The 13,502-nt window shown below is 27.7% G+C and overlaps 2 protein-coding genes across 3 annotated transcripts in view; both read right to left on the bottom strand.

The window, feature by feature from the left end:
* The window catches only part of LOC100212805 (glycogen debranching enzyme), a 73,831-nt gene that overhangs the window by 31,283 nt on the left and 29,046 nt on the right, over positions 1-13,502 (bottom strand). For both annotated transcript variants that reach the window (XM_065807817.1, XM_065807818.1), the window contains exons 10-14: positions 13,172-13,273; positions 11,903-12,055; positions 11,385-11,532; positions 3,503-3,642; positions 1,556-1,680 (exon numbers count right to left, since the gene is read on the bottom strand). In XM_065807817.1, the coding sequence (XP_065663889.1) occupies positions 1,556-1,680; positions 3,503-3,642; positions 11,385-11,532; positions 11,903-12,055; positions 13,172-13,273 (668 nt within the window). The remainder of the gene's footprint in view (positions 1-1,555; positions 1,681-3,502; positions 3,643-11,384; positions 11,533-11,902; positions 12,056-13,171; positions 13,274-13,502) is intronic.
* On the bottom strand, positions 8,520-10,010 carry LOC136085697 (uncharacterized). The gene is made up of 2 exons (XM_065807003.1): positions 9,757-10,010; positions 8,520-9,655 (listed from the first exon to the last, which is right to left on the bottom strand). Exons 1-2 carry the CDS (start codon positions 9,968-9,970, stop codon positions 8,520-8,522), a joined length of 1,350 nt encoding a protein of 449 aa, XP_065663075.1. The 5' UTR covers positions 9,971-10,010.

Here is a 13,502-nt window from a genome sequence, read left to right as displayed (position 1 = left end):
AAACAAAAACCTGCATGTTCCAGCAGGACAGTGTTACATGCCACACCACAAAAACTGTCAAAAATTGGTTTAAAGCCAATAAGATAAACGTTTTGAAGTGGCCTGGAAACAGTCCGGACCTGAATCCAATAGATAAATGTGGTCTCAACTGAAAAAACTTGTAAGGAAAGAAAAACCTGGGAACAAGCGACAATTAATAGAGGCCATAATCAAGTCTTGAGTTCACGTGATCAGCACTGAAGATTTGGGCAATTTAGTGGACTCAATGCCTCGTAGGATTGCTGCAGTAATAAAAAATAATGGATATCCAACAAAATATTAAGCTTTTTTTTATATAACAACAATGTTGTTTTTAGGTATACCTATCTTGTGGTTTTTGTGGTGCATCTGGTATTTTCTCCAAGATTAAGTTAGCAGTAACTGGTTTTATTTAAAGCAGATCAAATAATATTAGGACACACCAAATTTCAACTTCATAGGTTCACTAGCTGCAGAGATACAATCGATAAATTGAATGCGGTTTTTGGGTACACATACAAAAAACAACAAAAGTTCACTTAACATTAACAACAAAACTATTTCTTAAGAATTAATCAAACTAGCTGGGAAAAACTTTAAGCAACTCTAAACACATTCAAACAGTTTTTCTCAAAAGCAAATAATAAACAAGTTATTGAGATGAGCTTTTTTTGGTGTTTTTGCGGTAGGTATACCTGTAACATAAAATAAAATAAACACTATTTTTTAGCTAATTTTTTTTGTTTTGTTTTTATTTTATTTTTTTATATTCGGTAACTATTTGTTATTGTTTGTTATAAGAAATAGTCTAAATAAATATTCTTGCTCTTGCAAGATGATAAATAAAACTTTTTTTAATGTTTCTTTTATGATTTCTTTTTTTAAGCATCATATATATTTTATTTTTTTTTGCTGAACATTTTTGATGGAAAAGTTGGAATATAATAAAAATTTTCTTTGTTTTTTTTAAACTTATTACATTTGTAAATAGCGTGAATATCAAACGTAATTTTTATGCAAACTTTTTACGTAATCGACATTCAAACTTTATAAGTGGTTTTTATAACGTTAAAGTTATAAACTACTTTCATCTTACCACTTAAACAATATCTATAGACTTGTTTGAATATTAAAAAATAATAAAAAATGGCTCACGTAAAATGGCTTTGCACTTACATTAAATGGCTTAGAGCATATGTAAATGGTGTGCCAGTTTACACTTTAAAACAAAGCCTGATATATACATATATGTATATATATATATATATATATATATATATATATATATATATATATATATATATATATATATATATATATATATATATATATATATATATATATATATACATATATATATATATATATATATATATATATATATATATATATATATATATATATATATATATATATATATATATATGTATATAATGATGACCGCTTTATTATTTATGAAAACAACAATTCAATTTAGTTAAAAATTATAAAGAAAATTTAAACTAAAATACATCTAAAACCATTTAATACAGCTTACCTTAAGTAAGCAATTGATGATTGTGCTTCAGGTTTTTGCAAATACTTTAATACCAAAACACTTCCAGGAGGAAAATTTCTCAAAAGCACATAATCTTTTTCACTGTGAGTTAGAATTGAGCAAAACTGAAAAATATTTTGTGGATTAATTTATCAAATGTAAATACAAACATTCATATGCACACACAAAAATATATACATATACACATATATATATATATACCAAGCCTTCTGAGGAAAGGCGTGCAATCAGACGCCTTATCTGACCTGGCATACAACATTTTATTTTGACAACTTAGCCATGGCTTTTAGCATGTTTTGATAATTTGCACATTTTTAAAACGCACAATAATAAATAGCCTCTTTAATGTTGAGGAGGTAAAATCAGTTAAAAAAAAAAGTAACTGCTTCTAATTGTTATGGTATCAAATTGGTATTCATATTATTGGAACTGTCAAAAAAATGTTATGTTTTTATTTTATACTAAAGATTGGTTTTATTCCACCAATTGAACACATTCTGCATTTATGTTAATTTGATATACAAGAATATTCTATTCAATAAAATATATATATATATATATATATATATATATATATATATATATATATATATATATATATATATATATATATATATATACACAACCCTAGGAATTGGAGTCGGCATTAAAGTGTTTGAGGTAGGCAAAAAATTGCCAACCAATTATATAATAAAATAATATTAGAATTAAAAATATTTTTGAAAAAAAAATATTTTTAGGGGTAGCTCATGTCTAAGGGTAAGACCCTTAGACATCAGACAGGTCTCTATAATTATCAAAAAATTAGTTCTTCAAAAGTATATCATGTTGGGTCTCAAAAGAAACGAAATTATACAAAAACTTAAAAAGTAATCATCATGTTATGAAAAACATTAAGAAAAAAAAATATATAAAAAAACTATAACAAAATTTTTTAGTAAAAATGCATATTTTTCCGAATTTTGAATACATATTCTTGCTTGATGACAATACAATAATCAAAAAACAAGTTTTGCAATAAGTTAATTAATTTAGCTAATACTAATTAAGTTTGTTTTTTATATGGGAAGAAGAATGATTTGTATATGCGATTAGCAAAACTTCATGAAGAATAAATTTAACCGCGATGGCTTAATGAAATAAAATAGTAATATCAGAAAAAATTGATTGCAAAATTTGTGTTTTAATAACATATAAAACCATTGGGTTTTAAAAGTTTGTTTTTAATCTTACTTGTTATTTTATAGTTTAAAAATGTTTAAAATTCATTTTCTAGCCAGTGAAATCTAAAATAATAATTTTTTTAGAAAACGATGATTATCTTTAAAGTTTTTATATAATTTCGCTTCTTTTGTGACTCAACATGATATACCTTTGAAGAACTATTTTTTTGATAATTATAGGGACCCGCCTGATGTTTAAGGGTCTTGAGCTAACCCTAAAAAAATTTTTTTTTGAAAATTTTTTGAAAAAAAAGCTCCTATTAAATATGAGAAACTTATAGGTAAGAATGCAACTCTCTAAATGATGCATCAAAGTTAGTGGCCTAATGTCAAAATTAGTGGCCTAATGTCAAAGTTAGTGGTCTAATTTCAAAGTTAGTGGTCTAATGTCAATTGAGGAACTTACATTTATTGTTAACAGGTAAAAATCAAGAAAAATCTTGTGTCAGTTTCCAAACTTAAAACTATGCAATACTTCTTCTTTAAACTTTTTAGAAGACTCATGATGAATCTAACATTTTTTTTACCATTGAAACTCAAAACCAAAATGTCCAAACAAACAGGTGGTGGGAGGGGCCTCCCTTAATAAAGTCTGCAAACACTTTAATTTTATTAAATAAATCATTGAAAAATTTACTATTTAAAACTAACTAGCATAAAACCTTAAGAAAAAAATTATTAAAACCTTTGAAATCAAACTTACAAGTGAATTTTCTACAGCCACGTGCTCATTTATGACCACAGAATAAGTGTGTGCACCATTGATAAAATCATCATCTCTAGTGTATACTTTTTCATCATCCTTTTCAATATATGCTTCTAATACTAAATCTTCAAACATACCTGGGTAATAAATAACAAAGTAACTTTAAACCTGAATTTTAGTAACTTCCATCTAATACAGAATTTTTATGGGAGCTGCCATAGATTTCAGTATCATACATCAACTAACTAAATAGGGTGAACATGTAAAGGAGTGTCACTACATTGACTAAGGGTTTGGGTTTTTTTCATTATTCTTTGTTTTTTCTTCTATTTGCAAAAAATGTTACCAATGTTATGTTAATATAATAACTATATATATATATATATATATATATATATATATATGTATAGTTTATTAGTTATTTATTTTATCATTCCTTAAGTTTGTTTTGCTTTTCAGTTTATGGTTTGTTTATTTTTAATTTTCTCTTTAAAAAAATATTTTTAGGGGTCACCCAAGACCCTTGAACGCTTAATGAGCTCCGATTATTATCAACAAAAAAGTTTTTCAAAAGTGTATCATGTTGGGTCTCAAGTGAAATTATATTAAAATTTTAAAGATGACAACTATAATATATAAAAATAAATATGTCAGATTTAACAGCATAAAAAATAAAGTTTATTAACTAAAAATGAAAAAAGTGCATTTTTACCAATTTTTTTTTAATACTTTTTTTTTTTAATAAGTTTTTTATAATATAATTACCATTTTTGAAATTTTCATATAATTTCACTTCATTTGAAACTCAACATGATTTCAACACATGACTTTCAACACTTTTGAAGAATCTTTATTTTATAATAACTCAATGTTTGAACTCATTAAGGGTTTTTGAGGGACCCCTAAAAATACTTTTTATTCAAAAAAATTTTAAATCTAGTGTTTTTTTATCATATAGAATGCATGGGGTGTTGATTAACAGTAAGTTGCTTTATGTATGTTTGTGTTCTTTCTGGACCTTGGTTCACCAGTAAGTTATTATATATATGTTTGTGTTTCTAAACAGTGTTCACTTACCCGTAAGCTACTTTATGTATGTTTGTGTTCTGTTCAAGTCTCTGATGCAGTGTGAGCTCAGTAACCAACCAGTGACTCCAACTATAAAACCAACACTCACCTTAATCTCTAGTATTTTGTTAGATGTAATGTTTTTCCTAATGCATTTACAAACTATTCCCACCAATGTTTTAAAATGCTGCTTACTTAAAAACATTGATGAGAACACTTTGGATAAGTAACTTTTAACTACTCCAGGCCATATCAGGTTCAGGATCATCACAATAACCCTGCTACTGGTATTGACTGCCTTTGGGCTCTTGGTTGAGTAAAGGCTAAAGATGGTGTCTTGATAAAAATACTCATCTTGGGCAGATGTTAATTGCATCTGGCTACTGTCTTGCAGAAGGCCTCCTAAGTAAAGACTAGGGGTAAACATAATAATTCTGCTGACCAGCCTTAAACCACTTCTTCATTTATCTGGCTGGCATAGATGTAAACCTGTATTACATAGTTTCCTGCCTAGAATGATGAATGCTAGGTCTTCTTGACTGTACTCATAGATTTTTGCTTGTGCCTCCCTGATAGTGGCTATGTAACTCTTCCTATTATCTCCTAATGAGGGTACAGCTCTAAAATTCAGTTTAATGGTTCTGAAGCCAGCTGGTGATAAGATTTCCCAAATTCTGTGGTAGCTCTCAGAGAGGCTGATTCCACCAACAGCTGAAAAATATCTGAGTATTAACAGTGCCATGTTATGCATGGAATCCCTATTAATGTTTTTGGTGCACACTAACGAGGCCACATAAGGAGTCCTATATTGCAACTTTGGGTTAACTAATGGGACAGAGATAACTGCATAGCTCATTGCTTGGGATGCCATTCTCTATCTATATGAATGATTCAAGTTTTCTTGAAACTTAAACCATGCCCAAACCAAAATATTAAACATAAAAAATCATTCCCACCACCTTACTGTTTTAACATATCTTTCACAAAAATTTATGGTCTGCAAAGTAACATTCTATCAGTTGAACTTTAGCTCTTGCAAAATTCACCAAACCTGCTTGCTCTTTGCGAGAGCAAGACTCTAATTGTCACATGTTTGGTTTGGGAGTATACTTACACATCAATTAACCTAATTGTCGAAAAATTAGCTTTGAATCCCTTGACAATGTGCTTCTGCTTCACACCGCTTTACTCATGTTTGTTCTCTTTAGTCTTTATCATTCTCCTTTTTAAGATGCAATTACTTTTAGATGTAATTTCTAATCAAATTTACCATGCCCTTTCACTTTACCCCTCTACCAATATTTTTGTTATTGATTACTTTAATGCTCACCACACTGAATGGCTTGGCTCTAACATTACTGACCCTGCTGGCACTAAAGCCTATAACTTCTGCATTTTTCAATCTCTTACTTAGATATTTAACTTTGCACTACTTACTACCCTAAAGTTGATTGGAATTCTTTTTGTGATTTTTGTTGTGATGGTCCTTAGGCTGATGTCTTTTTTCTGTAACCTCCTGGATCCAGGCAAGAATGGAGGTTTTTATTCCTTCTCATTGGTCAAGCCTGATTCTGCTTCATGATTTTCACCTTCTTGTGCAGCTGCCACATCTAATCCTAATCATTTTTTTTTTCAAAAAAATAACTTTCTTGAGAACAAACAGCTATTTATTATTGCAAGAAATCAATGTAAAAAGGTGTTTTCTGATGGGGTCCAGACAACATTCGTGTCATAGTCTTACAAAATTGTTCTACAGAACTCTCTTCAATTCTCTCTAAACTATTTAATAAGTGCTTGACTGAGTCTTGTTTTCCTGCCTGCTGGAAAATGGCATCTGCTGTTCCAATTTTCAAAAACTCTGGACAACATTCTGACCCATCTAATTTGAACAGTCTTCTTTCTGTTATTAGCAAAGTCCTTGAGTCTTTGATCAACAAATTTCTCACATCCCATTTTGAGTCAATAACTTACTGTCAGACAATCAATACAACTTTCGATGCTCTTGCTCTACGGCTGACTTGCTAATTGTTGTGACCAAAAGATTTTATTGTGCATTAGATGGAGGCGGCAAGGCTAGAGCTATTACTTTTGACATAACTAAAGCTTTCGACAAAGTTTGGCATGCTGGTCATCTCCATAAGCTAGCTTCATATGGTGTATCTGGGAAAGCACTAAATATTATGATTACAGATGTTTGATAAAAAATTTTTGTTACGAGAATTATGTCGCTATTTATATTTGGAAGATGTAACTAATGACAGTTGTACCTAATATTTCAATAAAAATGTTTATAAAAAAGAAAACTTTTAGGAAAACCAATTAATCTTAAAAACATTATAGATATGCTTTTTCTGATGTTAAGTGAAAATGAAGGCATGACACTACCTTTAATTTGATTTTGTGTAAAAATATATTTTAAGTTTTTTTAATAAAAATTTTTGAATTTAAACTAAAAATAAAAAAAGGGCATTTTTACAAGTCTTAAATGAGAGAACAAATATGTTCTTTAAAACTTTTATATAACTTCGCTTATTTAAGGGACCCTTTAAATGTTCAAGGGACTTGGGACACCTCTAAAAATATTTTTCGTTCAAAAATTTTTTAAATCTAGTGTTATTTTATTATAAAGAACACACTTAGAACTCAGACAAAACAATTTTTAGAAATTGTTGTTTTTCTATGCACCCTAATATATATATACACTATCAACAGAAAGTTTGAGGCAGGTACTGAATTTTTAGAAATAAGTTAATAAGTGAACCCTTACAAGTTTAATTCGTTCTCTAATTGTTGTGTTTACAAAAACTAAATATTATCAACTATATTTTATCAAAAATTTCTAATTTTAACTCACATTTTAATTAAATTTTTGATTTGTCAAAATAACCTCTTTTATTCTTTATTACAGCTGAACAGAGCTTTGGCATACGATTAATTAATTTATGAAGTGTTTCAGGTTGTATTGCGTTCCATTTCACTTGCAATATGTGCCAAAGGTTATTTATAGAAGATAACTGTTCTTCTCACACCTTCCTGCCAAGAACTTTCCACAGCAACTCAATCAGATTAAGATCTGGTGATTGCGGTGGCCATTCCATCATTTTTAATATTTGCTGGTGTTAAAGATCTTCTAAAAAGCTTTTGCAGAGCTTGCTGGTATGTTTTGGATCATTATCATAAATAAAAACATACTGATTCGCAAATAATCTCTCACCAGACAGCAGTACTTGATGTTCTAAAATGTCTTTATAAACCTCTTTTGTCGTTATTCCTTTAATTCTGTGTAGGTTCCCAACATATTCTCCACCAAAACATCCCCAATCAGTGACAGAACCACCTCCATGTTTTACTGTTGGTAGCAGGGTTGCAAAAAAACCGGTTTTTTTGAAAAAAACCAAAAACCATAGGTTTTTTTAAAAAAACCAAAAAAACCATGGTTTTTTTGGTTTAAATTAGGTTTTTATTAAAAAATGCCGTATTTAGTTACCCTTTTAAATTAAAAAAAAGCATAACGCATTTTATGTGAATAAACTATATTCTTTATCAATATTAATGTTATATTTCATCAAAATTATTCAATACATCATTATTTAATGTTCTATATATAAATACAAGCTTTGCTGCTTTTTCTACCCCCAATTGGTTTCTTAACTTAGAATGAACAAGGCCAAAAGTTGAAAAAATTCTTTCAATTCCAACACTAGAAGCTGGTGCATTTAATAAACCTTCAATATCCACTATGTTACAATCCACAATTTTAAGAGATTTCCACCATTCTATTGGTGATACATTTTTTAAAACAGATTCACTATACAAATAGCTTTTATCGAATGGAGCAGATTTGGCTTTTAATTTGAATATTATTGGTAACAAGTTCTTGAACTCTTTATCTGCGAAATTCATGGCAGCTTCATTTTCATTTTCAGAAAGATTAGATCCAAAATATCTAGGATCTAGTGTGTTTGCCAGTAAATGAGTTTGCCAGTAAATGAGCATCACTGACAGTCTGATGGTATCTAGATTCAATTTTTTTTTTTTTTTCGTTTGATAAAAATGATAAACTGTTCATCAAATCTTTAAAAATTTCAACACTGTCACTTATTTTTGCTTGATCACTTTGCAACGTATCTAGAGCTACTGCAATTGGTTTTAATATTTTTAATAAATCCTCTGCGTTTCGCTTTATCTGTATATCACTTACTTTTTTACCAATCATAGGATCCAATTCTTTATTTTTTTCAAACATTGTGAAAATGATGCTCCAGTTGTTGACATATTTTTCAAGTGAATCACATACAGAATTCCAGCGAGTTTCAGTAGGAAGTGGCAATTTTGTTCCTCCGCTTAATTTATAAATTGCTCCAGCTTGATGATTATTTCTTACATATTTTATTATTTGTGTAACATGCTTGCTCACATTTTCAATGTTAAGATCATTTGCTAAAAGATTCAGCATATGAGCAGCACACCCATAAGTTATGATATCTTTTTCAGATGACAGTTCTTGTCTCATTGATTTCATATTAGCTGCATTGTCAGTCACAAAGCTTTTTACTGTGCATCCAAATTTACGTCTTAAAGAATTTATTGCTTCTTTTGCTAATTGTGTAAGATATTCACCAGTATGTGAATGACCAGAAGTGTTGATTGTTTCTACTAAAATGTTAATTTTATCTGTAATTACAGAGATACAAACTATTGGTTCATTATGTACATTACTCCAGCCATCTAAAGACATGGCTACAATTTTCCCATTCAATACATTACATTTTTCAATTTCTTCTGTGTAAACCCTATCTAATATTTCTCCTCCAATTTGAGTTTTATTAGGTAGAGTGTATCCTGGATGAAGCATATTGATAAATTTTTTAAATTCTTTGTGTTCAACTGTTCTGAAGCTAGAGTTTGTACTGTAGATTGTACTTGGTAGATTTATATATCTACCAAGTTGCAGATCAAATAAATCTTTCTCTTTGAGGCTTGTTCGTGTGAAAAACTTATCAATTTTCAAATATTTATCAGCTGATGTTGAATTGGGCTGGAACCTTTTCATTTGTTGTTGTGATGTTGATGGTGAGTTACCTTTAAAATGAAATTGCAGTTTATTGAATTATTCTAAATATATATGTTTACAATTTAGGGAAAGTATAAAATTTAAAATAACAATGCACTCATTTAATTACCTTCAAGAAGTTGTTGATCTTCAATTGAATCCATAATTTCATGGGGTTGTGATTGCTTGCACTTTTTTATATGTTCATGCATCCTTTGAATTTGACCTTCCATTTCTTTTCTACACGCATTACAAACTGCTCTACACCCCTTTCTTTCTGGAACAGTCACTCGTGTATATTTTAACCAAATCATATCACATTTGCGCCCAGTTTTTTGAGACATTTTTGTGGTATCAATAAATTATGTTATAACTACTTATACTTTTGCTAAACATATAAATCTATATATATATATATATATATATATATATATATATATATATATATATATATATATATATATATATATATATATATATATATATATATATATATATTGTTAAGAAAACTTCCTGATGAAATAAGTTCATCAGGAAGCAATGCTTCTTGATGAACCTATTGAAGGAGAAACTGCCTGTAGAAGAAAACAGATAAATAAGTGTTATTACTAATTTATTACTGCTTTGTTCTATAATAACACTGAGGACTCTATTCTATGAAAAAACAAAAACAAAACTCATGGATTCAAAAAAAATCATCTATATTGAAGATTAGTTTTATTTGTGAACATAACCCTCTTTTAGTTTCCTGTTGTAAGTTCAAATCATTTTTTAAAAAAACATTAATTTGGTTTAAACCAACATTTTTTTAATTGGTTTAAACCATGGTTTAAACCAATGGTTTAAACCATTTGGTTAAAACCATGCAACCCTGGTTGGTAGTAAACATTCTTCTGAATAAATTTCCCCTGCATATCTGTGCACAAAAACATGACGTTTTGAGCAAAAAATTTCAAATTTAGACTCATCTGTCTAAAGAATGTTTCTCCATTGTGCAATTGACCAATGTGCATGTGTTTTAGCTAAATTCAGCATTTTTGTCTTTTTACCTGGCCTTAATAATGGTTTACGAGTAACTACTCGCGTATGCAAGCCAAATTTCTTCAGAAGATCCTTGACAGTGGAAGTCTCAAAATCATTTAACTGATTGTACATAGACCTGATTTTTTTGGCGTTGTATCTTTTATTTGATAAAGACATTTTTTTTATTTTTCTATCTTGTAATTTATTAGTTTTTTTAGGTCTTCCAGAGTGTTTTTTACTTGCATGGGCACCACTTTCTTTGTGCTGTAATAATGTACACAACATCTTAAAATTTTCATTTTTTTTTAATATTTGAACTTGTGAATAGCTCAGTTTGTGGTAAACCAGAATTCTTTTTCTTTCAGTAATGGTTAAATCTTTTCTTTTACCCATTTTTAACAGAAAATCATCTAAACTATTACTGACATAAACTAAAATAAAAAGACACTCATTGAAGTCAAAAAAATAAGCAACTTTAATATATTTGAAACTTAATAGCATAAATTCATAACCTACCTAAAACTTTCTGTTGATATTGTGTGTGTGTATATATATATACATACATATATATATTTATATAAATTTTATATATATATATACTTATAGTATAAATTTTATATATGTATATATAGATATTTATATAAATTTTATATATATATATATATAAAATTTATATAAATAAACAACCATTATAAAAATATAATTTGCAAAAAATATCTGAAATTTTTTAAAAACCTTCAACTTCAACAGTAACATCTCTAACACAATGATATAAATATTCTTTGTTAGGAGCACTGTGGGCAATAAGAATATAACTTTCATGAGTTACAGGCTTGTGGCGAGTAATCACTGTTATTTCGGGTGTTCTTTGATCAACAAATATCTGCAAAAAAAAAATAAAAAATACTTACATAAATTAAATTGCACATGGTATTTATTCACATGGTGTCTGTACATAACTTTATTAATGTAGAGATAAGATGAAAATTAAGAAAGATAATAGGATGAAAATTAAGAATATTTAAAGATAATAATAAAGATAATTATTCTTTGACAGTTTTTGATGGCCAGATCAGTAATTAATTATCTTTGACATATTTTAAAACAATTATGTTAAAACAAGGTAAGTAAACAAAATGAAATAACTATTTTTTAAATAAAAAGGAAAATTTTTAAATTTTAAAAACAGCTTTCATTCAGCAATAAAGTATAATCAAAACAGAACAATAATAAAAGCAAAAAAAAAAATGTACCTGATTGTAACCATCATTATTTAGTTGAATGTGCAAACGATTCATTACTTCTTTAAATTTGAGTAAGCCATGATGAAAAGAAACATAATCTTTATCTCCAGATTTAAAGTCTGACCATGAACAATATAGCCTTGATTCATTTACAACAGATATCTAAAATTAAAGTAAATTCATTGCAACAGTATAGCGAACAAAGTTTTAATGGTAAAAGAGAAAAATAAAAAAAACAAAGAAACTATTTTAAAAAATAGAAAAATGTTTTAATATAAAAATAATTTCGCTGTGATACTCTGTAAGAAAAAAAACAATGAAAATAAAGAAAAGAAATTTAGCTTTAATGTTTCTATATCAATTGAGTGTTGGGTGTATATATTTACATATAGCAAGCCCTGATTAACTTACTAAATGTTTGACTAATACCTTAAAGATTCAACTAATTCCTAGGAGGTAAAACCAATTGGCTGAAGACTTAATTTAAATTTACAGTGATTCCACTGTAAATTTTTTTTCTCACTATACTAAAAGGGATTCCAATTGCAAAGACAAGTTGTGTGAAGACAAGAATGCCTTTATATATAACCTTTTACAAAACGAAGAATAAATAAAAGTTACAATTTAAAAGTCTAACTTATATTTATTATATTTTAAAAACAAAATTAATAATTAAATATGTTTAATAATAAAAATAATTAATTAATAAAATATTACTGCTATAAAATATGTAAATTTAAAAATTATTTTGATATTTGTTAAAAACTTGTTCTGTTTATAAAATTTTAAAACGAAAATACCATTTAGTAAGAAATAGTCCAAATAAATATGATTTCACGGTAAAGAAAACAAAATATTTTAATGGAAATAAAAATAAAACAAAGTAGAAAAAACTGCGTTCATCATTTAATTACAATTAGCCGCCTCCAGTTGAACTAAAATGCTTATTGTAAAAATTTTAATAAGTAAAAATCTAATCTAACTGTATATTTGTGTAAACCATTTAAAAAACAGAAAAAATTATGCAGATTTATGAAGTTAATATTAACCTTACAACCAGAAATATAAACAACAAATATTCTTGACTAATATCTCAATATATAATTTGTTTTGGTCATATTAATAAACCCAAAACTTATTTTCAAATGTTTATTTACAAAATAAACATAACTTGTCTTGGCACTTGGGAATCCCTTTAACTAACTAATTTCCTTTATAACTAAATCAAAAACAATAATTTTAAAGCATCCATTAGAATTGTAAAAAATATATACATACATTGTGTGGAACAATTTCATCAAAACCCCTGTTACTGCCACAAGCATTACTACCAGCTAAGACAACAGCAGCATTAGCAATCATAGCTTGAGCTGTCCGCACCTAAAAAAAATAACAAATTGCTAACTTATGTAGGCAACATGAATTCAATCTAATTTTTTTCGCCTTTTTATATAGCACTTTATTTATAGTAAAAGTAATACTTCATCATTATTATTATTGTTATTACTATTATAAAAATACTATAAATACACTACTTTATTAAATTTTATTTTTGATTTATCATAACCATTAGCAAAATTCTTGATAATGATATTATTGTTATCTAAAA

The sequence above is a fragment of the Hydra vulgaris genome, chromosome 10 (genome assembly GCF_038396675.1).
Source record: "Hydra vulgaris chromosome 10, alternate assembly HydraT2T_AEP".
NCBI classification, from domain to species: Eukaryota; Metazoa; Cnidaria; class Hydrozoa; order Anthoathecata; family Hydridae; genus Hydra; species Hydra vulgaris.
This window is presented reverse-complemented; position numbering and strand designations above follow the sequence as displayed.

Excerpts from the sequence above, each read along its gene's own strand:
- LOC136085697 (XM_065807003.1), bottom strand. The coding sequence starts at position 9,970 with ATGTCTCAAAAAACTGGGCGCAAATGTGATATGATTTGGTTAAAATAT. Across the intron at positions 9,656-9,756 it reads AGATCAACAACTTCTTGAAG|GTAACTCACCATCAACATCA; the intron begins GTAATTAAATGA and ends TTCATTTTAAAG.